General features: G+C 38.9%; 1 protein-coding gene across 2 annotated transcripts in view; it reads left to right on the forward strand.

Annotated features, from left to right (window-relative positions):
• The first annotated feature begins 558 nt into the window (after window positions 1-558).
• Window positions 559-27,627, forward strand: part of LOC126830612 (gamma-aminobutyric acid receptor alpha-like) — a 50,521-nt gene continuing 23,452 nt past the window's right edge. The window contains exons 1-3 of one of the 2 annotated variants that reach the window (XM_050561013.2): window positions 559-648; window positions 3,794-3,939; window positions 22,084-22,193. In XM_050561013.2, the coding sequence (XP_050416970.1) occupies window positions 3,899-3,939; window positions 22,084-22,193 (151 nt within the window). In that variant the 5' untranslated portion in view covers window positions 559-648; window positions 3,794-3,898. Of the gene's footprint in view, window positions 649-3,793; window positions 3,940-22,083; window positions 22,194-26,374; window positions 26,414-27,627 lie in introns of those variants that run through there. The other variant, XM_050561014.1, reaches the window with a different exon arrangement.

The raw sequence follows: 27,627 nt of genomic DNA on the forward strand, positions 1-27,627 counted from the left end.
TACAAGCCAACGTGCACAAGGGACCTCGGTTGTTCCTACCGCTCGATGTCTAGACGATGGTCACTGTTGGACCACCCGTCCAACACCACTGACAAGAGGACGCCACGCTGAAACTTTCTCGGCCAACACCGCGATCGAACCCGTACCCCCTGTTTAATAAGCGAGCGTTTTCACCGAAAAAGTGAGTAGATACTAGGCTTAAATTATAATTGATGACACACAAGCTACACAAGACTATATTTGCTAAATTTCTTTTATGACAATCTTTAATTCGTAAACGTTATATGAATAGCCTGTCCTGTGATTGAGTGTATTGCATGGTATGCTGTGCATCTAAATCTTACACAATGCATCTTTAATTTGTAAAATTTATATGACTAATCTGTCTTGTGATTGAGTCTATTGAATAGTGTGTTGTACATGTACGTTATCTGATACAGTTTACTGTTCTCTTTCTACCTAGGTTTCTCGTCTTCTTGTGTTTATAACAAGACATTGGTAGCCAGTCGCCGGTACGTGTGTATTGGTCGATAACATAGGCTGCTAAATTCATGACTGATAAATTGGACTCAATTCTTTATTTATTCTTGACAAATTGTAACATGAGCTATGTTTATGAGCATTATATAGAAGTGTTCTGTTTATAAGGTAAGCACGTATTTATATATGTAACAGAGATTTCTTTAATAACTTAGATAAGGGTACCTTTTCCTTCTGTGTAACTTTTTGTTACGTGCATGGGTTTACTTTTCGTTGTTCTGAACGATGTACTTTATAAAATCACTGACCACTGAAGTTTGAACTCAATTATTTCTAGAATTTTAATTGAATATTACGTTGGAAATTTATTGGTTTTCTACGTACATTGATAATGTGCGCGAGATATGATAGGGTTTTCCTTTTCGCTCATCTGACAACACTGACCACTAAAGTTTGCAATTCAATCATTTGTAGGATTTTATATGGACATTCCATTCTTTCTAAATAAGATACGTGGGCCAAATCTTTTTAAAATAGACTCGCGCAAAGTTTGGAAATACGTCTATGAAGCAATTATGTCTCAACTGCTGATTATCTCTGGAACAGAAAGTCCTAGATTGCTGAAAATGAACATGGTCTATCCTTTCTGATTCCAATGCTTCACACCAAATTTGAAAAACAATAGGACTAATCGCCTTACAGTCATAATGTTTCCAACCAAATGTAAAAAGAAAAATAAGTAGTCTCAGCTCTCCAAACCAAATTTGGAAAAAAAATATGTTAAAAACCGTTACATCTATCGTTTTAACAAGGTTGTTGGAAAAGGGCGGATAACTCCGAACCTGAAGGTCACAGAGTGCTGAATTTCAAGAGAGTTCATCTTCTCATCGTGTTAACATGTATTTTCGGACAAGGGGGGTAACTCCGGAACGCAAGTGCTGAGAATCAATAGGGGTTGTTCTCTCATGATCCCAACTGAGACCAAATTTTGGGAAAAGGGTGGATAACTCGGGAGAAATGAAAGGTCGCGGAACGTTGACAATTGCCCAGCGTCCTCATTTTATGACCATAATGCTTCACACCGAATTAGAAAACAATATGTTAAAAAATGTAACCTCTATCGCGTTAACAAGCCAATTGTTGACCAACAGACGGACGGACATGACTGACGTTATAATACACCCACTTTTCGCTGTGACCATATGTTTGTGTTTAATTGAGACTTGCATCGAACGGCTCTAGTTTGAGATACGTCGCAAAATTTATATGTTTACCGATTACTAACATTCATCTGTGTCGAAACCTCACCTCATCTTAAGAACTTATCTAACTCATCAACTCTAGAAGACAAGTGCCCTTTAACGACAGTAAATTATGGCAATTTACAGTTGTATGTTCGTTCATAATTAATTAATAATTCTTATTATATTATACGTCATGTTTGGTCGATTAGTAATACATCAAAATATGACATTGGTGGGTATCGTTCCCTGGCTAACTTATTTTTAAAAAGAAAATCTGTCGATGTTTATTAGCGTTTAATGAAACATCGTTTCATTCTGCACAGGTTAATAAAAGTCCATGTTCTGTAAATGATCAGAACAAACTTGTAGTGTCGGAACTTTCATTCTCTTGCGGAATATTTCATGGGATTGTCAAAAAATAGTAGTATATGTGGACATTGATTAGACTATCCGGGGTATGCACAAGAAAGAATTTCCTTTATCTTCCAGATATAAACTGATTTGACTTCGCTGTTTAGTCATTATGACCGTGAGGTCCGTCAGATATTACAAGAGTCTGGAATGGTTCTTCAAATCTTTAATACTGGAAACTTATAATAACAATTATCTACATACACTTACAGGACCGCGGATAACCGACTAGTACCTTATGCTACTAAGTCGGATAGACCTAAATGACTGACGTATCAAGTACAATCACATATTTATATGGAATTACTTCTAATCACTTGGCTAGATCAAGTGTTGACGTAAATAAGCATTGATGTAATAATGTACAATATAAGAAATAAAACAATGGTAAATAAAACAATTAATAGATTAATCATACGATTGACATGTTCACCATGCAGGCCATATTGTCAGTTACTTTCTATCTATAACAGTTTTATAAACAATAAGGGATTATAATAAATTAACATGTCATTAGGATTACATAACATTTCACCCTTGGCTAGTCACCTTTTAATAGCACACATACAATTAATGTTTTAAAGGAATAGAAGTTATTGTCCCGAGAGTTTAAATAAATTCAATTTGAAGGCTTTCACTTTTAAAATTAATAATACATTATCTTAAATATTCAAGATTTAACTTATAACGTATAACTACTATAACCTGCACGGTTATATCATTCTTATTATTTAGATACTTGCTCTTACGCCACTATAATATTGTATTATGTTGATATCCGATATTACGTCTCTATGAGTATTATTATTTTGATATCTGATATTACGTCACTATTGTGAATTATTGTTTTGATACATGACATTACTTCACTATAGCGTGTAATTATTTTGTTACCTGCTATTACATCACTATAGAGTATTATTATTTTGATATCTGATATTATGTCACTATTGTGTATTATTATTTTGATATCTGATATTATGTCACTATTGTGTATTATTATTTTGATATCTGATATTACGTCACTATTGGGTACATGTATATATTAGTATTTTTTTTTTTGATAACTAATATTACGTCACTATTGGGCATTACTTTGATATCTGATATTAAGTCACTATGGAGGGGGGGGGGATGGCCTAATGGTTAGCACATGCGCGCTGTATCATAAGGTCTGTCATTCGATTCCCCGATTGTGCGTGACCAGGAGTAGTGACGCCTGTCCAACCTCGTGGGTTTTCTCCGGGTCCTCCGGTTTCCTTCCACTGCTAAATACCCCTACGCGCAAGCGAATTATTAAAATAAAACTGAACCATGTGCTAGTCCCGAAATGACCTAGTTTGTGTCGAGTGGACGTTAAAGCCCATTTCTCACTCTCTCACGTCACTATTGGGTATTATTTTTTATTCTAATTTCTCATTTTTCAATTCTACTAATCATTTCCTCTCGTTTTATGATTTATTTTTGAGTTTTATTACGTATATTATTTCTAATTCCTTAAATAATTTTGTTTTGGGGCTTCAATGAAGCCACAAACTGCCATAACTAAAAAGGATATGCAACAGATAGAGTTAATTAGTAATAACAATTACCAGTTGTCGCCAGCACTTTTCCATTTTTCGTGTCACTTCAAGAGTTTGATTTATTTTTAATTTCAGTTAGTTTGTGACAATGGAAATATAGTTCTGTGATTTGGGATATATTCATCAAATGAGAAGACAAGAACTCTGGATATTAAGTGATCATCTCTGATTTAAAAAAAAATGAAAGTAGAAGGCTTCTCTACACTTCTCGTGATTTTCAGGTAACATTTTATTTGCTACCTGCATAGTACTATTGTTTACGTGTCATATAGGAATAACACATGATACAAATATATAGAATACGGGTTACTTGGAAGTTAATTCCAACTTATATCCCATATAATTTTTTCATGTTTTATTCTGAGTCAATGTGTATGACATCTAGCTGTTCGTAGATATATATATATATATATATAGGTGTTGTAGTTCTTATTTCAATATAAATATTGTATTCTTATGTATATATACGTATTGTAGTTCTTATTTATATATACATGTAATTATTGTAATTCTTATTATATATAATTATTGCAGTGCTTATTTATATATTAGTATTGTAGAATATTGTAGATATAATTATTGTTGTTCTTATTTATATATAATTATTGTAATTCTTATTTATATGTAATTATTGTAGTCCTTTTTTTTATATATAATTATTGTAGTTCTTATTTATATATAATTATTGTAGTTCTTATTTATATGTAATTATTGTAGTCCATATATTTTAATATAATTATTTTAGTTCTTAACGCCGCCTCTAATCTCGAACAAAATGGCGCGTTTTTGGCATTTGGCAAATCTAACCCAACCGTATATTAGAATTTATGGGAATAGCTTATTCGTAACCATAGTAGTTGCCAGAGAGGGAGAAAAATGGGGTTTAACACCTACTCGACACAAACTAGGTCATTTCGAGACTAACATGGTTCAATTTTATTTCAATAATTTGCTCGTGCGTAGGCGTCTTTAGCAGTGGGAGGACCCGTAGAAATTCCTCGAGATTGGACAGGCGACCCTACTCCTTGTTATGTTAGTAGTTACCAATTAGGGCAACTTTTTTTGGGACACTGTATAATAAACAAGAATAAGGAGCCTTTGGTAGCTTCTATGAGTGAGGGCTAGGTGATAAATGATTTGTTTTTTTACAGATGCTCTGTGTAAGATTCAGATAAAGAGCTGACAGTTCTAGATTTAATATATTGAAACATTCAGTCATATTATCTTATTATGAGCGAAGTAGTCTGCGTTTAAGTTTTGATACGAATAGCATATTCTCAATTTGTAATGCTACTGTTGTTACGACAATAAACAATGTTCGTTCGTTCTTGGTGTTTAACGTCTGCTTCCACATAAGTGATATCGCAGACAAGACATAGGAGAGCCGAAGCTGATTCCTGTTTTTTAGAATATGATTTTGCAATCTTTGCATTTGGCCTTAGGCCATGGATTTGGTTTAGTGGGACGTTCTTCCCTTTATTTAATGTAAAACATATCGTTTGGTAGATGATCTCGTCTGCTTCTGGATTGGTAGATGTCATGTTAGTGTTTAGGTGCCAGGCCCGTCTTATCGTGGCCTCCCCTTACTCCACTATCCCACTCTCTGGGTTTGATATCAGTTTTATTTGCGGAATAGTGTTTAGGTGCCAAGTTCGTCTGACCGTAACTCCCCCTTACTCCACTATCCTGCTAGTTTGGTAGATGTTTAGGTGCCAGGCCCGTCTTATCGTGACCTCCCCTTACTCCACTATCCCACTCTGTAGGTTTGGTGTCTGTTTTTGGTGGAATAGTGTTTAGATGCCGAGTCCGTCTGATCGTGACTCCCCCCTTACTCCACTATCCTGCCAGTTTGGTATAAATCCCCTATGTAGTTTAGTGTTTAGATGCCGGGCCCGTCTAACCGTGACCCCCTCTTACTTCACTATTCTACTTAGTCCAACTGTGTCCATTAGGGCGTGGATTTGTTCGAAGATTTGCAGTTTCAGATCTGGTCTCTGGAAGAGTAGGTTCTTAGTGTCGAATGGTATGTTGTTGGACTCCATTGTTCTCACTAGTTCCCTTGTCTCCTCCTTGTAAACCTCGCAGTCTACCAGGACATGGTTGGTGGTACATTCTTCTCCGCACTCACAGATGATGACTTGGTGTTTGTAGTCTCGCAGCCGCTCTTTCACCCTTAGCTTCGATATAAGTCTACAAATATCTCTTCTAGGGTGATTGAGTGTTGTCTTTGTGTAGATCTTGTCATCCAGCCGGAATCTGTATGTGTCAAGTTCAACGAGATTTAATTCCCAGATTGAATTGACGTGTCTTTTGACCATACTGTAGATTTCCGTGGTGCGGTAATCTATGGTGCGGAGTGGTGCTGTGTCCTTGAGACCTTCATTGGCGAGTCGATCTGCCTCCCCGTTTCCTCTAATGTTGACATGTGATGGAATCCACACGAGTTCTACGTTGCTTCCCTTCTCTAAAACCCTCTGGTACAGCTGCCTGATTTCCAAAATAACTTCTGGTCTTGAGTCCGAGTTGTCATTTTGGATTGAAATCAGACTGCTCAGAGAGTCGCTTGGAATGACGAACTTATTAGTCTTTTGATGGGAAATCTATGATATAGCGTCACGAATGGCCACAAGCTCTGCAGTGTACACCGAACAGTTATTGGGCAGTTTCCTGCTTATTCCCTGTTCCCCGTTTAGCAGGTATATTCCAAACGAGCTGGTGCCCCTTTCAGGATTGCGTGAGCCATCCGTGTACACATGGTACCAGTCATCAGACGGCCAGTTGTCTTCCAGGTGTTCTAGAGAGAAAGCACGTGCAGCAGTGGGGTTGTTTTTCTTGTCGGTTTTCTGTAGTAGATCTAGATTAACCGGCGGTATAGGGAGCGTCCAAGGGGCGATCACTGGGGGGTCGTGTTCATTTATCACGAGCTCCCCCAGTCGCAGTTCCTTCCTTGTTTCCTGATACCCTGGCCGAAGCTTTTCTTTCTAGGATCTCTCACATATCTTGTATTTTGTAGACTGACATAGGTTGGGTAGCTTTCGCCCAGTTGCGAGATCTTAGCCCAGTACCTTGTCGCTAGTTCTTTTCTTCTTAGGGATAGGGGCAACTCCCCGACTTCCTGTAGTAGTGCCTCTCTCCCAGTCCTTTGCCCTACGCCAGTCGCAATACACAGAGCTTTGTATTGGATGGTGTCAAGCTTCCTTAAGAGTAATGGCGCGCAGTTCATGAAGGCCAGAGAGCCGTAGTCTAATACAGATCGTCAGCGAAAGCTTTTGCAAGTAGATCTGCCTTTTCATTGCCGTTGGTGACGTACTCATCTCCATTCTTCAGGTTTGGTATGTTGAATGATCTGCGCTTCCCGTTCATGGCGTTCAGCTTCTTCCAGACGGCACCTGTTTGCGTGTTTTGATTCAACGCATTACAGAATGCCATCCAGTGTCCGCTTTGTGCCTTCCGGATCGTGTCTCTTGCGGCGTATTTCAACTTCCGGTAGTTTTGGTGATTGACTTCATTGTAGTAGCGTTTCCGTAGGCGTAGTGCCTTCTTTCTTTCGTTAACCGCTTTCTGACATTCTGGTGACCACCAAGGTTTTCTAATCCTTGATTGCCCTCCAGAAGTCTTGGGAATGGAGTCGTCTGCGGCACCTATAATAGCACTCGTGATGTTGGCTGCGTACACGTCGATGTTAGCCTCTTTTATTTTCCAATTGGGTTTCCCGTTATAGACTTCCCTGGTTGTTTCACATTGGATGCAGAGTTCTATCAGTAGATGGTCGCTACCAAGTGTTTCATCTTCGTGTACTTGCCAGTCGCAGCGGTTTGCCATACCAAGCGTACAGAGTGTGAGATCCAGGTGTGAAGGTGGGGCATTTCCTCCAACAAAAGTAGGGCTCTCGTCGTTCAGTACGCATAGGTCGCTCACTTCTATTATTTAGCATAGGCTAATCCCCCGACAGTCATTCCTCGGTGACCCCCACAGGACGTGTTTTGCGTTGAAATCCCCGCAAAACACAAATTCGCCCTGCGGCAGCTGGTCGAGAAGTGACTGGAAGTCAACTGGTTTTCTCGTGACATCTGGGGGTACATAGACATTCACTATTGTCAATTTTGTATTATTGCTCAATGTGATGGCTATGCCCATTGCTTCTAGAGGGTCCTCTACGTCCAGCGAAACAGAAATATAATTTAAGTTATCACTGACGTAGATGGCAAGACCGCCGCCACGTGTCGTGCTGCCCGGTCTGTCCCTTCTCTGACAAGCGTATCCGGGCAAGTAGATGTCGTTCTTGGTTGGTAGTAGCTTGGTTTCTTGGAGGCATATTACATCTTTGGGGCTGCAGGTGATGTATTTTCTCAACTCAGCACATCTCGGGGCCAGTCCATTAACGTTTAGTTGTAGAACTTTTACCTGGCCAGCCATGATGACTGCCCGGATGGATGCCTCTCTGTCTTGTCTATTTATTGGTCAATTGGCGTTTCACATTCCATAGGAGGTACCTCATTAGTGTTCGTATTTGGTGTTAAAACCGGCAAGCAACTGGGCATATCGCCAGTGCTGTAGTGACGAACATGAGATATCCTTCTACGGAGTGCGAGGTTTGCCGTTTGATCGCCTTTTGTGGTTTCTTCGTCGTCGTCTTCTTCTCTTGATCTTTTTTTACCGTGTTGATTGAATTAATCATGACACACAGGACATCAGGGTTGACCATGTGTGTCCTTATTTTTCCGAGTAGGTTTGTCATCTTGGTAGTTTGGTCCTCATTGGACACGGCCACCCTGAGGAACTCGATCATGAAGCCGCTTTCCATTTTAAATTTAGGAATGAAGTGTGATTCATGAACATTCGTTTTCGGTTCCTCTTCCTTCTTGGATTTGGTCTTGTTCTTTGGTGTTGGTTTGTCTTTTTGGTTGGGTGCCGTGGTGGGTTTTTTCGGCGTTATTTGGGATGTCAATGGAATCGGCTCCGGAGTTGGTTTTTCAACCGGAGCCCTATTCCTGACATCTTTTGTCTTCCCTTCCTTCTTTTTCAGCATCAATGAGGCTTCATTGAAACTTACTTTCTCTTTTACCTGGATCTTTAGAGTTTCCTTGGTGTTCTGGATTTTCGGGCATTCGGGAGAGTTCGCTGCGTGACCGCCTTTGCAGTTCGAACATTTTTTTTGAATGCCCGCCCTGCAGTCGGTCGCCGCAAGACTCCCCCCACACTGGGCGCACACAGTCTTTCCTTTGCAGTACTTGACTGTGTGCCCCAGCGTCTGACAGTTGGCGCACTGCCTTACCCTCTGTACATAGGGTTAGGGCGACGCTTCCCTGGTCCTTCCCCTCGGCCACTTTAAACCGATATACCTCGGTTGCTTGGTACCCCCTCTTTATTATATCCTCCAGAATTTCGTCCCCGGTATATTCGGCCGGTATCCCATGAACAACCACCTTGTCTATTGACAAGGTGGACGGTTCGGACACTGTCACGGTCATACCGAGAAGTAGGTTCTGGGCCAGCGCTAAGTCCATGTCAGACCTACTTTTTAGGGCAAGTCTAACATGTCCCGGCACTGTGATTTTTATGTCGGGTATGTTGATAATACCCCACTTACTCTTCAATTCCTTCCCCACGGCCGTAAGTTTGGCTCCTTGGAAGGACTTACCTTCCAGTGGCCTCACAAGTACGACGTGGGTCTGTTCGTCTCTCCTTTTTGTCGCAGGAAAGAACTTTGGTGCAGGGCTGCTTTTAAAAGCGTCAGCCATTGACATGGGTGAGCTAGCCTCTGTCGCCATCGTTCTTATGCAGCCGAAAAGTAAAATCGAAAACAAAAGGAGTGACTGAACAGTGTTGATTAAGGTTGTATGCTGTTGTTAATTAATGACGTAAGCTGATATAACTGTCGTTAACCCGTTCCACAAAGAGCCGCTAGAGTTATGAAGTTGGTATATAGGGAGAATGAAAAAACAAATAACAAAAAGTAAAAAAGGGTGAGGGGAAGGTAACTAAATAAAGTAGATTAAATAAAGTAGATTAAAAATGTAGAAAATAAAATAGAAGGAGGAATTAAGGAAATAAGCTTATATCTGATATAAAAAGAAAAAATAGTATCCTAACAATGAATCAAAGAGAAAAGAAGCAAAAAAAAGTGGAAGAACAAAATAAAATAAAATAAGGTAGATAGAAAAGAAAAAAATGAGAACAGCTTATACCTTGTGAAGGTATAAAAATAAAGACAACCTTAAAATTACTTATGGACTGGAGGATCTTTGCAGAATCTAGTAGTCCTGGGTTTGAGGAGTCTTTTGGAGTCTGGGCTAGGCTACTTTATCTATGATAAACTCAGCAATAGCTTTGGAGCTCTGGTGCACTAGGTGTTATCAGTACGAGTACTCATGACGAATAGGGATAAATATAAACAATGTCTCGATTTCATCCCACAACTTATGAAACCGATGCACATCCTTTAAAAAGTAAAGAGGTTAGTACCACAGACGTTCTCTCTCAATTCGTTCTGTAACATATCAATGAATTGTGTGAGCGATGTATAAATATGGTTCAACAATTAAAGGGAAGGAATTGTATGATGGATAGGCCGATTGTTAATAGCCTCAAGTTTGTCTGGATTATATAATGGATGGACAAAGACTGTGATAATAAATAAACTCTACTATTTACTCCACATAGACAATATCAATTATCTAAGCCATTTAATTATTGTAATTATGTACTTATTCAGTTTTAGAATTAATACATGCCTCGTGTCATTGTAGACCACTCTGCTTGTGTCTGGACATTTTAAATACGTCCGTGACAGAATGACACTCACCAGAACACTACTCATCCCGATGTTCGACATTTTGTGGCCAAACCTTTGTTCGTTGGGGTTAGCGATCGCCTCCATCTATTGTGACATCGTTGAAACGTTGCACTATTAACGTTGCTAGTGATTGGTATCCATAAAGTTGTGTTTGTGTATTTCAATGATTTTCCTATCACTAAATGACTTACAAACTAAAATAACAACTTAACTTTTTATGGCCAATACGTTTAAAATGGTGGGTTATCGTCTCTAATAATTTTGTAAATTATTTAAAGTTAACCTTGGTCTTTTGCATATAGCTAATAGGAATGAACATGGTTTGATGAATCAGAATTAATTAGAATATACTTATCCCTGGAGTTGTGAATTTATTTTTCCTGTATCTAAATATTGTTTTACTGACGTTTGTAACGGGTGTTGTTGATAATTATATGGTTTTACATATTCAAATAGATATGCTGATAAAACTGTTATACCAATTGTATTTTAGCGCCACTGAGCTGCTTAAACTTGGTGGTAGCACACACACACTCAATAAATGCATTATTACATCTTGCATAACATCTAAAACTATAAAATTAATGTTGGACTTTAAGTTTTAGCAGAGTTTTGAAATGATTAACGTCCAACATTTCTGCACTAACGGTGGTGAGGAAGACGACCATATATGTATTATGGTAAGGGCTAATTTTGATCGGATGCAGGACGGAGGGGCTGACAAGGAAAGCTGTCTAGTCGTTCGGATGGGACGCAAAACCGAGGTCCCGTGTACACATTGGCGTGCACGTAAAAGATCCCTTGGCAGTTGGAATTCGATATAAGAGTAGGCCGTAGTGCCGCTGTCCGGGCAAAATTTCCCTCATAGCACACTGTATGGCGTATGCCCGTCTTCATTAGCCCAGGTTAGGAGCAGAACAGTAGGACGTTAAACTCCATTTCATTTCATTTCAATTTTGATCAGACAGCGGCCTGCCAATTTTTCGATGCAATTCCAACTGTCAGTAAGGACGCCTTTTTCCTTGCCAGCCCAAGGGAAACCATTCTTGGGAAAATACTGTGGAACTGTCACAAAGCAAGCGTAATACTCACTGACCCACAGTGGCCACCATAGCCGTTTGGATTAACCAATGCCGGAGCTTATCGCTATAAGGTTGTGATCAGAACATGACATGCGGTTAATGTTGTAATATGTATTAATGCAATGCATAATCTTACATGCTTTTATACGAAACTATCTTTGTCAACAATTTTAACCCGTAGTAATATTGTTAAAAAATGACAGATTCCCATGAATACTTAATTATTCCGTCTAATTAACCAATAATCTTCACATGATTGCAATAAAAGATAGAATTATAAGCATGCTACAAGAGCATCAAAAGGTGAATCAGATCATAAAAAGGCCATTCTTACAATTCTACTTTATTGTGTTCTTGTCTTCTTCTACACAGTGAGATTAAAACGGTTCAATGCGCATAATCATAACCTGTTTAGGTATTCCCTTTATACACACATAAACCATTCTGTTTTTCTCTGTGTGAAAAAAAGGGGATTTGTGGTTCACAAGCAATTTTGTTTTAAACGTTTGTAGATCAAGGGACTAAAACAATGGATATTATTGCATTCACGGAACCAAGATATAAATGATTAGCATAAACTCCAGGTTTTTATTGAATTACGAATGTGTAATATTTGAAAGAACTATTCGTAACAAAGACATAGCCAGTCTGATTGATATCTAATCGGCGCTGTTACGTTTAATTTAAATATCGCGAAAGATATGTGGAATATAATATATTTTCCTGATAATTTGAAACTACTTCATATTGAACCGACGTGTGATATAACCACACAGAAAGCTTATTCTTTGATTTAATCCTGTTCTAAACACTAAACTTATTGGGTATGTACTCTTGACCATTTGTTAACATTTTAAGACAATTTACCACAAGTCAACTGGATAATGGGGTAAGATGTCAATACCATTGGTGAATATTATTACAGCAGTGTGTAATGCCCAGTACAAGTCTTACAACTGTGTGTTATATCATACTCAGTACAAGTCTCACAGCAGTGTGTTATATTATCCTCAGTAAAAGTCTCACAGCAGTGTGTTATATCATCTCCAGTAAAAGTCTTACAACAGTGTGTTATATCATGCTCAGTACAAGTCTTACAGCTGTGTTATATCATGCTCAGTAAAAGTTTTACAACAATGTGTTATATCATGCTCAGTACAAGTCTTACAGCTGTGTTATATCATGCTCAGTAAAAGTCTTACAACAATGTATTATCATGCTCAGTACAAGTCTTACAGCTGTGTTATATCATGCTCAGTAAAAGTCTTACAACAATGTGTTATATCATGCTCAGTACAAGTCTTACAGCTGTGTTATATCATGCTCAGTAAGAGTATTACAACAATGTGTTGTGTGTTTTATATCATGCTCAGCACAAGTCTCACAGCAGTGTGTTATATCATGCCCAGTATACAAGTCGGTCAATGGAATGTCTCGTTACGTAGATAAAGGCCCGGTTCCACTGCACTTACGGATGCAAAGAGGGTGTAAAACATGGAAAAAAAACGTGCCCACGGCTATGGTGGCCACTGTGGGTCAGTGAGTATTACGCTTGCTTTGTGACAGTTCCACAGTATTTTCCCCAGAATGGTTTCCCTTGGGCTGGCAAGGAAAAAAGCGTCCTTACTGACAGTTGGAATTGCATCGAAAAATTGGCAGGCCGCTGTCCGTTGTGTACTCATTGCATGAGTGTTTCATACGCTCTATCCATCGAGCATCCGTTCACTTTGATTTCATCCGCGCAAAAAGTTTTGAGCTGCACAAAACTTTTATAACGGATGAACTTTCTGCCGTGTACGATGTAAATGCGCGACATATACGAGCACCAAACGTTCCATGTCCGTTATCATCCGTTAAACGTCCACTGTATCCTCTCTGCATCCTCTGGGCATCCTCGCAACTCACATCCGCTCCAGCTGAAAACGGAAAGAGGGAGGACAGATAAGGTACATGGAACGTCTATACATCGTTAGTTGCACGGAAATAGAAAGGATATAAGCGTATGCATCTCGTATATAAAGTTTTCAAAACGGACAAAGCGTTTCTATCTGGTATATTGAAGGATGTCTGGAGTTTGCCTAGAGTATGTAGAAGGATTTCAGGGGCTTCAGCATCAGGGCCTTCGGGGGCTTGAACATCAGGGCCTTCAGCAGGAGGTGGGGTGCTGGTTCTGGCCTTCTTCGCCTTGCTAGGGCTTGAAGGAGTAGGCACGGGCTTATTTTTCTTGCCTGACTGACGCACCATGGTGTAGATACCAGATGTAGTGGAGATGTATCGACGTAGCCCACCAGCACGTCTTTCCACTTTATGCGGACTGCGCGCTCGTTCGTTCGTTTCTGGTGTTTTACGTCCACTTCCACCTAAGGTGATACCGTAGACAACGAACGTGCTGCATCCCTTTATATCTGCGGAGCGAACGCAATTCATACACCCCGCATGCGCAGTGAACAGTATGCATCCGATATACATCCGCGCGGGATCCCCTTTGTTTCCGTATGGAGTACGTGATGCATCCGCTTCACCCGATATGCTTCCGCCCTTTCCGCTATGCGTCCGCTTCGAAATTATCCCCGATAACTCCTTCGGAGCTGTCCTCCACTTCCATCCGCTTTCATCCGCTAGACTTCCGATGCACATCCATTTATCATCCCCGATACATACTTCCCACGTTCGTTCTTTTCCGTTCTGTTTTCGCAAATTTTCGTCAATTTTGTCCATTTCTGGAGCGGATGAAAACGGATGGAGCCACCCCCGAAAGTTTGCTCGTCAGCTGTGTCCTTTTTGCATACGTTTTGTGTCCATCGGCCACTGGGAACGGGCCTTAAACGGGTTCATTCGTAATCTTCTAGCAAGCCACCCCAGCTTCTTGAATCCAAGTCGCCTTAGCTTCGGAAATCAAAGTCGCCTTAGATTCCGAAATCAAAGTCTCCCAAGCTTCCGAAATCAAAGACGCATACGCTTCTGAATTACAAGTCGCCTTAGCTTCTAAATTCCATGTCGCCTTTGCTTTTAAAATCAAAATCGGCTTAGCTTCTTAAACCCATGTCGCCTTAGCTGCTTAAATCTAAGTCTCCTTAGCTACATAAATCCAAGTCGCCCTAGCTTCTTAAATCCAAGCCATTCTATCTTTGTAAATCCAAGTGCCACTATTAGCAAACATGCCCATGCTACCCCGAAGATCAATAATAGCTAATCCCGTTGAGCAAATGTTTTTCAAATTCAACAGAAGTTTTAAAGAAAACATGGTGATTTACGATCGAAAATTGAAGTTATATCAATAGATCTGCTCACAAGAGTTCATACATTTCAACATAAATGGAGATGTAATTCCGAAATTGGCGACGAAACATTTTGAAATTTGATAGAGTTCTTTCTTTTGATCGAATGAGTAATCCCTGCATATTCAAATATAATTTGACAAGAACTATGACCTGTGGAGTGTTTACAAGAAAACGTGGGCGGATCGGCGGACAAAGATGGTGTCCTTAAATAGAGACGTATAAAAATGATTAAAATCAGCGAAATGGTCATTACAGAACATACTAGAATAATAAAGGACCGACAATTTACCCTCGAGTTAATGTCGAGAAAGAGAGCTCTTCATACCAGTGAAGAATCAATTAGACACGTTTACACAGTAAATCAGATTCTACTTGCATCAAGGAGTTGTTATTAGTGATTTGTATAACTTACTTACTGTCTATCATTTTTCTCTATGGTTTGTTCGATTGTTTCAGATCGATTGACAAACCTAACACAATAATTGTCGATGTAGACATATTGTAAGCCGCTGCTTGACACTGATGACCGACAGCCATTTAATTATTACACTCTGTCAAATCACTGATAGAAGTTGGGGATAGTTCGGTAGTGATCAATGGTCGTAGTGTCAGACGCAAGGCAGATTGATTTAGACACTATATTAATTTTCTGGCATGCAATATATTTGAATTCACAAATTATTTATGCATATTTTTTTGAAAATTTTCGGATTGCTATATTTTATATTAAACAGGATAAACTGTTTTGATCTGGATCAAAAATGAAATTGTCGATTTCATTGGTATTCTGTATTTGTTCATAAATTTACGCCTATAGATAATGTGCATAATGGATTGTGTGTTCCTGAGCGTGTGCATTAGATCATACGGTCTGTCATTGAGGTAAGTGGCGTAGTTTCGATTCCCCCTTGTACCTGACAAGTAACCGAATGCTAAAGACCCGCGCAAGTGAATTATTGAAATAAAATTGAACCTTATGTTAGTCCCGAAATGACCTGGTTTGTGTCGAGTGGACGTTAAACCGAAATTCGCTTTCGAGTTTCGTCGCTAATCGAAATAAAACATGAGATCCACGGAATGAAATGTCTTAATTTGAGTTATATCAAAGAGGTTTACCTCTTTTAATTTAATATACAGATTAAGAGACCTGTCACTAATCGGAATAACACATTCGAGCAATCCTCTTCTCAATGTTTTCAATATATTCATTTTGCATTATCTATTTTCGAAAAATCATACCAAGAACGACCAGCTCTTTATCTAAATCTTTAAGTGTCACAGTTGTTGTGATGGGACGAAAAATCGTGGTCAGGTGTACACATTGGCGTGCACGTAAAGGAAAATTTGGCATTTGGAATACGAAATAAGAGTAGGTCGTACTTGCGGTATCCGCGCAAAATTTCCCTATTCGAACCATAGCACACTGCATGGCGTATGCCCGTCTTCTTTAGCCCATTTTTTTTAATTTCCTAATTATACTTATATAATTTTAACTATAGAATAATTGGGACGAGTCTGTCAATTCGTATCCATTTTTACTATATCATTGATAGATATGTCAGTTTGGTGATGGCCAGACTGCTTGTTTCGGTATTTTAAAACCTTTGTAGAATATATCCATTTTTGTGATAGTCCTTGAATATAAATAAAGTTTATGTCTGAGATTACTTTAAAGTAGCTAAATCCGTAACTCAATATGATCCAAAATCTTCGACATTGAAAATACGATTTTTTTTTTGCAATTTAAATCAGCATTGGTGTTGTGATCTTACCTGGAAAAGATGGGCTTCTTATATCCAATATTTAAGACAAAATAAACATTTTACCATTGGTACACGAATCGTGTACCATAATGCGTTTCAGCACCATTTGTAACAAGGTGCTCAAAGAATGAGGCTAGATATATATCACAAGTCATGTCAAACGGTGATATCATGTTCTTATTTGGAGAGCATGCGCAATAAATAATATCGGTGTTGACTGGAATAACCAGACACTAGAAACTGACTTGCGGTTGAGACGTATGACAATCACAGTAAAACGGACACGATTGAATGTAAAACAGTTTATATAAATTCATATTACATTATTATATGTGTTGCGACCCATTTGTGCCAATTTCTAGGACCAAAATATTAGCGATTTAGCTCCTTTAAGTCTGGTTATCTCATTAATTAGATCACCTAATGAATATACCATGCCATGATATCCGTTTCTAGAGATGTTGTTTGGTAGTTCTGTGGTATATGTAATTATTGTATATACAAGTATAGGGAAGGTTATTCGTAACCACAGTATTAGGGAAAAGTTTCATTGGGACATTCTGTATAACAATAAAAAAGTATAGGCGTTAGGTGTATTCTAGTCTGACTCCATAATTGTCATTTTTTCCAAAGGTATTTGCAATTTGGGGGAGGGGGGATGGCCGAATGGTTAGCGCGTGCGCGTTGTATCATAAGGTCTGACATTGAGTCAGCTGGCTGGTTTCGATTCCCCGGTTGTACGTGACAAGTAGTAGGGTCGCCTGCCCAACCTCGTGGGTTTTCTCCGGATCCTCCGGTTTCCTCCAATGCTAAAGACCCTTACGCGCAAGCGAATTATTGAAATAAAATTGAAACAGATGTTAGTCCCAAAGAGCAATCTGATTAAAATACAGATCTATATTTCGTTTCGTCTTTTTATACTTTCCATGGCCAACATCTGACAAGTTATAGCCATAGGTCACGTCAGGGGTCAAAAGACCGACTTATGACCCTATGACGTCAGACATTTGATTAACCAATCAGCATTGATGTTACTAGTGGATTACCCACAGTTCCGTGCAAAACACGCCTAAAGCTCGCCGTAACAGACCGTTTCATTGGCTTATCCCTGACACCATTCAGAACACGAGTTAAATAACAACTCTTCCAGATACAAGTGTAGTAAAGACAAGTAAAACGAAATTTTGAACTATAAAAACAAAACGAAATAGGATCTGTGTTTTAAACAGATTGTCCCAAAGAGTGGACGTTAAACCCCATTTCTGTCTTTCTCTCTCACGAGAATATCTTTATTCGTGAACATAGTAGTTGTGAATATTCTCTTCCTATCTTATTAGCTGTTTATTCAGACCACGAGTTATGTAGGAACGAATTTGTTAACTATGAAGGTAGCTCGGGGGAATATGTCGCTGACTCACTAACCGGGAGATTCTGGGGTTAGCTGAGAAACTTAGCTAATCAAAAAGAATCAAGGTTAGCTAAGAAACTTAGCTAATCAGTACTGTAATCAATACGAATCAAGACTATTGTAATACAAACTTTTGTTGGTTTCTCTAATTAATCTCTATAAGTATTAGATATCTTATTACCTCTTTAATCAGACCATGAGTCGATATGTTATTGTCTATTCAATCAGACCATCAGTCAATATGTTATTAACTCTTTAATCAAACAACGAGTCAGTAGTATTACCTCTTTAATCAGATCACTAGTTAATATGTTATTACCCCTTTAATAAGACAATTAGTCAATGGCAATACCCCTTTAATTAGAACACGAGTCAATATGTTGTTACCTCTTTATGTAGCCTATGAGTCAATATGTTATTACCTCTGTAATCAGACCATGAATAATATCGTATTACCCCTTTTATCAGACCACGAGTCGGTATGTTATGCCCGCTTTAATCAGACCACAAGTCAATGTCGTATTAACCCTTTAAACAGACCACAAAGCAATATGTTATTACCGCTTTAATCAGACCGCGATTCAATGTTATTACGTCTTTAATCAGGCAACGAGTCAGTATGTTATTACCTTTTTAATTAGACCACTAGTCAATGTCATTACCCCTTTAATTAGAACACGAGTCAGTGTGTTATTACCAATTTAAACAGGCCAGGTTCCAATCCGTTATCTGCAGATTTTATATCTGGTATTCCTATGATCAATGGTACCGTATTTTGTTATCTCTAGAACTGGTGGCGACTGGAGTTTCTATTATCTCACAATATTGTTCTTATAACACGATTAGATCACTTTTATTATACATTGACCACATTGCTTTCGTCTCTCCCATCAGATCTTTTCTTTTCTGACCACCGAATATAGTCATGGTAGACACCGTTTAAGTATATAGTTTACTCCAGCAATAAGGCTCGATCAGGCTTTGTTGCCCTCACTCATACAATAAATGTAAATACATCATTGCTGTAGCTGACCCGGAAGACCTTTGGGTATTAATGGTGGTATAAATGGAAACCGTTTAACAATCCACATTATTATTACTGGAAGTCCATTCAGTGTTTGATGTCCCAGTGACTTACTTTCGTGGTAATTTAGCACTGATTGGATGTACGTTTATGAGTAATTAAGTTGTATCAATATTGCCTTAAGTCGTCTAATGGCACAAATAAAAGATGTTAGGCCAATCGCGTCCACCTTCCCCCACGTACCATGTTGTTTAGTGTGCGACTATTAACAATAAAGTTCGTTATTGCAGAACATCACCCATATTATAACTTTAAAGGTACATTCTGATTCTTCTGAGCTCTCGCGTAGCCCTCGGCTAAGCAGGAGACGGTCATGTTTAAAAGCCAGGGTGTGCGGATCGGCGAATTCCTTGGCCAGGATAGCAGCCGGTGATCTTTTCTCCACATCTCTCACCAACCCCAAGACTGCCATTTGCTCGATACCCGATAAGGAGTATCGCGATATCCACACGAGCTCAATACCTTTGCCGCAAAGCCCGTTGCCTCGGAAAAACTGTCGTATCGCCTCTGCTTCTAAGATTTACTAGTAGCAAAATACTCTTAAGCCATCCACAGTAGCATTGTCTTGCATGTGGAACCCAAATATCTAAATGTGAATATCAAGTATCTAACAATAGAACAGATATATTTGATTGACACTTCTTATCGTTTTAAGATTTTCAACGCATTGACAAACCAATAGTATTTTCAAATAATTAGTGATAAACATTAATGACATTGTAGGAGTCTTTCTTTGCATTATTTAGATAGCTTGGTTGATTTAACAAACCCGTGAGTAACGTTTAAACAGATGATGACTTTAGAGCGTCAAAATAAATTGTATAAAATTAATTCCATTACAGGCTTGGATTTATGTTAATCATAAACAACATTTAACTGGGATGAGTCTGCAATTTACACAGATACCCTTTTAGCTATCCTGTGACCGCATATAGAAGCTCTCACTAAGAAACGATTTATATACAAAACTAGTGTATACACAAGAATTCTGCAACACCCTGGAATAATTTGAAATAAACATTGCTTTTGTGTGGATGAACAAATATTTATTTAACAACTGTCTATAATAATATCTTGCAAAAGTTCCTCAAGCCAATGAAAATTTAATAGTCAAAAATTTGTTATTGTACTCCCTAGTCTCGATGCTGCCGTAAATATATATTATCTTACATCTGTACACCTTTTATTGCAACTTATTGATAATCTTTTCTTGCTTTCAAATTTTCTGCACCTCCAGGGATAATGAAGATCGGCACAAGCCATATCACATGCCGTGTGATATGAGGGAAATTTGGATCGGACGTGTACAAGTCTATAATTGTATTGGAATGTTCGCCAAGATAACATTTCTATATTCTAGTTGATTGTTTGACAAGAAAATATTTCTACATTATATTGTTTTGAAATAACATACATATGCAACATTTTAAACGTCATAGCATTCAATAACAATTACAAATTCGTCTTTCAAAAATTCTTGTTTTTATCTTCTCTAGAATATGTATGTAATTGTGCCATGCCGTATGCTGCACTTTTTTGCTTTCGTTTTTTTTTTTGTTTTTTTTTGTGTTGTACATGTAGTTTTTTTTCTCTCAGTTGGGATTGACCGTAATCCGATTATAGAATAAAGATTAGAAAAAACGAGGACTTGAAAAGAAAAAGGCATGAAAACATTTTCCACCAAATTAACCCTAGTTGACATTTTATGCAATTCAATTGATGTCAATAGATTAATGTACGTGCCCATTGTTGCATGTGATAACAAAAACGTCTTTGAAGATTCATGTCGAATTGAAGAAAAAATCGGGTGATCTGATAAAACTTCTCTCTGTATTTTCTGAACCATACTCATTTCCGTGAACTTTAAACAAAAAAACATGCTATATTTTTTTCTTTCATTTGTACTCCAAAGGCTATAAATTGCTACGAGAAATAAAATCTCCATCGACCATTCACAGTAAATTAAATAGTGTATGTACAAGTCAATCTCGTAACATCCCTGAAGGGAACTGGAAAATATATTCTCTTTGTAATCCTTGTCTCTTGTGATTTACTTTTGAGTAGAAATTAATCTGGCGATTACATCAATGAGTATTAAAACAATTAATATAACACAAGATAGAAAAACATTTACAGTTACAAATGATGTAAGGGACTTTTATTCTCAAAGGCTATCTCATTTTCTCAAGGTATAGTGTAATAGACAAACCTGCAGACAAGACAAACCTGCTAACACAGACATTGCACGAAATGCACAACAAATATCAAATCCGTGGGTCAGCCGTAAGCTCCCACTGCGCTCTAGGCCTACAGTCTGGGACCTGTAATGATACAGGATTCAATCAAAATAATATCTGTGAATCTTTGACCATTGAGTTAAAACATTATAATCAGTTCGCTTGTCGAATTTGTAGTCTGATGCAGGTTGGGGTCGACACTGTTCAACCGAAAGGACGATTTACCCAATGCTACGCAATCTATACTAATATTTGTGACTGTCGTTTGTCTGTCTGTTTGTCTGTCTGTCTGTTCGGGGTTGGCGGCTACACTAGGTCTGCCCCGTGTCTGAAATTTGGGGTATAGGGGTAGCTCGGACCGGGGAGTAACATAGGCCAGGTGGCGTTAGTCTAACACTTCCGGTTTCGGGGTTATGACCCCCGAGCGAAGCCGGGCATTCTTCTAGTACCAAATAATTACAACCCAATACTAACTAAATACTACCGAATACCACCACGTCTTACCAACTAATACCAAATAACACCACATACTACCTCGTTATTGTGAAAAACTAACAGAAAAGTTGTATTCTATGCATAAGCACAATTTTTATGATAAACTGGGAGAGTCTATTTATAGTAACAGTAGTATCAAGAATGTGAAAGAATATAACCAAACATTCCTTCCTTCATTCATTCATGTATTGATTGATTTATTTATTGATATTATTTCAGCTCGTTCAAGGTGTGTGAGGTACACTGCTCTCAGAAGATGAAGAATATGTCGAATTTATTAGACGGGCTATTGCATGGATATGATAAAAGAGTCAGACCATATTCTAAAAGTAAGTCAAAGCCAACCGAAATGAGGCTTAATGCCATACCCCTGTGCACCAACCGAGATAATGAAGACAGGTAACGCCTTATAGTGTACTATGGAGGGAAAGTTTTTTTTTCAGGACAGCGGCGCTACGGTCTACTCTTATTTTGAATTCCAACTGCCAAGGGTTCTTTTACGTGCACACCAGCCTGTTGTACGCATTACCTCGTTTTTCTGTCCCATCCGAACGACTATGAAGGCTCTATTGGCCATTTTATATTTAATTGCAACTGTCAAGGATAATTGTACGTGCACAGTAACATGTACACGGACATCCGTTTGTCATCCCATTCTTTCCTTGCCAAGCCCTCCAACCGGGTGTCAGTAGTGGTGAACGGTTGAGGGGGTGGCAAAGAATATCGTCTAGTGTTCGGCTGGTGTGACAAACCAAGGATCTGTGTAAATGTTGCCGTGCACGTAAGAGAACCCTTGGCAGTAGGAATTCGACGAAGAGTAGGCGGAAACGCACAGTTTACCTCATAGTACACTACCCGTCGTCTTCATTATCCCGCCTGGTTCACAGAAGTAGGTTGTTAAACCCCATTTCATTTCTCTTATGTTCAGTTCCGGTCACAACTACCAAATCATATAAATAGTGAATTATCCGAAAATATGTACCAAGATCTGTGTAGATAGATAATAGTCACAGACACATTAAAAATGAATAATTTCACCAAGGGAACCTCGTTCCGACTGATATACTCAATTAAAACAATTTATCTAGTAAAACTATTGGCATTGGATCGGCCTTTACAGATTTCTCAAAATGATTACATTTTTTAATCTACTTTACACCTTTGTCATGTTTGCTGTTTAGGGACTATTTTTGATGGATTTTTTTTGATGAACTAATTTTTTCTTGATCGCAACGCCATTTGTTTGGGATTATTCTAACCACTTCACTGTTTACAGCAAATGGTTTAATCGTTACAGTCTTTGAACATTTAAAATTTATTAAAACAAGATAAAAAAAACACGTCCGTCAGAAACAATAAATACTTTATCCCGTTTTTTTCGCGTGACAAGGGAAGTGAAATGAAATGGGTTTTAGCGTCCTATATTTACATCATCCACGTATCTTGCTCTGATGGTCTGACATAGATAGCTGTCTAGTCGTTCGGATGGGACAAAACCCCGATTTCTCTTATACACATTGACGTGCACGTAAAATAACCATTGACAGCTGGAATTCGATATAAGGATAGACCGTAGTGCCACTGTCCGGTAAAAAAATTCCTTATGGCATACTGTATGGGGTATGTCCGTCATCATTAGCCTAGTTGGGACAGAACAGCAGGACGTGTCGTTTCATTATCTTGATCAGAGTAAATGTGAGAAAGACTGGGCATAGAATTAACTACTTTTTTTTGTCTGGATTTCTTAAAAATTAAATCATTAAAATGTTCAACTTGTATATACATAAAATGAAATAAAATTAGGTGTAATTCTTATTTCGTCTTATTCTAACTGCCAGGGGATAATTAAGGTACCACCTATGGTATATTCGTTACTTCAGAATTGTATTCAACTCCAAACGACTAAGCGCTCTGCCATCAACCCCTCAGGGCCAGATACGTGGATGATATAAACATACATGTATGTATAGTGTTAAAGAACATATACTAAGCAGCAAAAGAAACGTCAGGCTGGTATGTTACTCTGAATAGACGCATTGCATAAAACTTGCCAAATATTTACTGTATATTTGTGACCACATCTCCAACTGAACTGAACCCAGGAAATGTTCTCAAAAACGCAACCTGACTTCTGAGATGGTAATGTGTTCTCCATGATTTTTATGTAACTCATGCTGCACGTGCTGTTCACCGGGACCAGCCCTATAAAATACACCCCCATACGTGTTTGAATCATTCACACTACAACGTCAGCAGCATGTCAAGACTCACGACAGCTCAGAGGAACCAGGCGCTTGGAAGACCCGGCGCTGGCCGCACTGCCCAAGCCGTTGCCAATCACTTCCAGGTCAATGTTCGGACCATCGGCCACCAACACCACGGATGATCGCCCCGAACTGGTAGACCAAGGGTTACAACAAGGCGACAAGGCCGCCATGTTGCGCGACAGCACATACAGAATCCCTTCACACAGGCATCTGAGACAGCATGTCAGACAGTGGGAACACACGGAAGACCCATCAGTAAGGATACAGTGCGCCGACGTCTCACCAGAGAAAAAACCCATTGGCGTAGACCTAACCGTGGACCGATCCTCACCCATCGCCATCGACGTGAACGTCAACAGTTTGCCTGACAACACCAGACCTGGCGACACATGCAATGGAGGACTGTTCTGTTCACAGATGAAAGTCTGTATTGCGTATTATCAACTGCAGATGGTAGGACCAGAACATGGCGTCGACGTGGCCAGTGTTATTCTGACCAATGTGTCATGGAACGAGACTCATTGGGAGGTCCAAGCATAATGGTTTGGGGTGGAATCGGCCTGAACAAGAGAGTGGGTCCTGCGGTGTTTCAAAATCTACTTCGATCTAGCTCTCAGGCCCCACGTCATACCACATTTCGCACGTCATCGAAACAACGTTTTCCAGCATGACGTAAACCCGATTGAACATCTTTGGAATGAAATTCAGAGGAGACTTAATAACGTCGTACCGAGACCAAACACAGCCGATGGACTGCACCAGGCTTTTCTGAGAGTATGGTTACAGGTGCCAATAGCGTTCATCAATCGTCTGGTCCACTCCATGTACAGACGCTCGCGGTGGACACGCCAGATACTGATGTGTAGACTGTGTACAGACTCTAAACCTTCTCGTAATGTCTTGGTATTGTGATGAATTAATCACTAACGTGTCAACATACTGTTCACAAAATATTGCTTTGACCCATTTAGTAAGTCGTTTTCTAGACTGATTGGATTAAAGTGCCTCTCTGATTTTGAAATCGTACTGACGTTTTTTTTTTGTTGGTTTTTTTTTCTGTTTTGTATATAAGTTTACAGAAAGAATATAATCAGCTGGTTGATATTTGTTTAGTTCATCAATCTGTCAAAAGCATTTACGAGGTAATCGTAATTGACAAATACGGTATTTACGAGGTAATCATAATTGACAATACAGTATTTACGAGGTAATCATAATTCACAAATACAGAGAGAGAGAGAGAGAGAGAGAAATGGAGTTTAACGACCACTCGACACAAACTAGGTCATTTCGGGACTAACATATGGTTTTTTAAAATTTTATTTCAATAATTCGCTTGCGCGTAGGGGTCTTTAGCAGTGGGAGGAAACCGGGGACCCGGAGAAAACCCACGAGGTTGGACAGACGACCCTACTCCTTGCCACGTACAATCGGGGATTCGAAACCACGCCAGTTGACTCAATGACAGACTTTATGATACAGCGTGCACACGCTAACCATTCAGCCATCCAACCCCCCCTCACAAATACAGTATTTACCGGGTAATCGTAATTCACAAAAATACAATATTTACGGGGTAATCGTAATTCACAAATACAGTATTTACAGGGTAATATTACATCGTAAACACGATGGTTATGCTCTTTAACTCTGTTTTATATCCTATAAAAACTAATCAATATTCAAAAATAACTTCTGCTAAAACAACAAAAAAAAAACAACAAAAAAAACCAATCATTTTTCTTTAATGGATTATTCGTCAATACTCTGATCTTTTTACTTTTTAAATCCAATCCTATTTCATCGTTAAATAACGAGGATGATTCCGTATTAAATAATAAGAAAGTGCACAATGCAAATCAAATTCCGATAAAGATACTAAAAAAATGACAAATCGGCTAATGGAAGAAACTACTGATCCAAAAGCGAAAAAATCCTATATTTTTCTCTACATAGGATCAATAATAATGATTCTGATTTGGACAAACTTGAGTAAAATGACTTACATTCATGTTGACTTTTATAAACTTAGTTTCAGGCCTGAGAGGATATTGGTAAATTAACCACAAGCGAGGACATTTCATGCTTGGAAAATTATTTCTAGTTGCGTCAATAACCGACGGGTTACGACTGTTTGATATTGACAACTAGTCGAGTTAAAGGCGAGGTGATCACGACTCGGTCCTACGGGTGACCAATTCTTCAATTTAACAAATCAATTTCACAGTCTAGAAAACAGCAGATTTACATCCCATTTAGACAAGAGCCACGAGCCATGCACGGTACGTTTCTATAAAAGGGGGTTTATACGATATAAAAGATCATTGTGTCTGTTTAAAACATTTGTCTTCGAGGTATGACAGGGTCGTGGTTCGGACATTGTATTTACAGAAAATGAAATGAAATAGGGTTTAACGTCCTACTGCTAATGAAGAGGAGCATACGTCACACATTGCGCTAGGGGGGAAATTTAGCCCGGACTACGGCCTACTCTTATTTAGAATTTCAACTGTCAAGGGTTATGTTACGTTCACGCAAATGTGTACACGGGACCTAGGGTTTTCGTCCCATCCGAACGAACTTTCTCGGTCAATATCGGGATTGAACACAAGATCCCCAGGTTAGCCATCCAACGTTATACTCACTGAGCCACTATGGATCCCTGTACTTACAGTACAGCAACACGCAACTACGAACGCACTATGGTACAGAAAAGTAAAACATTTAACCCCATTTCATTTGATTTCAAATGCGTAGCCATTTGAACCAGGAGCCGGCCATGGCGTCATCGCCGCCATCTTGGAATTCTGACGTCGAAAGAGCAAGAATGCCAAGTTTCATGTCGCTCGTACTGAAATGGTGCACCGAGTGTTAGGCCGTTTTAAGATCGTTACCCCAAGAAGAAGTCACGGAACTATGTAACTAATTCATGGTTCAGTAATAGGAATCTATCTAATTCTCAGAATAAAAGTTGCTAGTGTTTGTTATGGGCGAGTGTTGTGTTTGCTTTCCTAGAATAGTGCAAATTCTCGACCTTGTTATATGGTTGAGATGTTCATATGACCAAGTCTTTAAGTTGTATTTTTGTTTGTTATGGATAAGTGTGATGAAAGCTTTCTAGAATACCGGAAACACCTTTTTTATATATTTAAAGCTCTCTGCGTTATTCGTGTACGCTACTTTCATGTCGGTCTATTTTTTCATATAAGATCAATTTTATGTTATTTCTTTACTAACTTTAGTTCCATTATCACCCAGTCTCGAAAACATCTCTTATGAGTTCTTTAACGTGCACGGGGCCTCGGTTTTCCGTCCTACACCACTGACAATGGGGAACCACCCCGGAAAAAACTCGATGTACATTCTCGGCCAACACCGGGAGAGAACCGGAGACAGCCAGTTTAGCGAGACAACGTCTTATATTGAGCCACCACGGAGAAGAAGTTGGTTAGTTGCCTGATTTAAGAACCACACTTCGAGCTAGGTTTTCTCTACA

The sequence above is a fragment of the Patella vulgata genome, chromosome 8 (genome assembly GCF_932274485.2).
Source record: "Patella vulgata chromosome 8, xgPatVulg1.2, whole genome shotgun sequence".
NCBI lineage: Eukaryota > Metazoa > Mollusca > Gastropoda > Patellidae > Patella > Patella vulgata.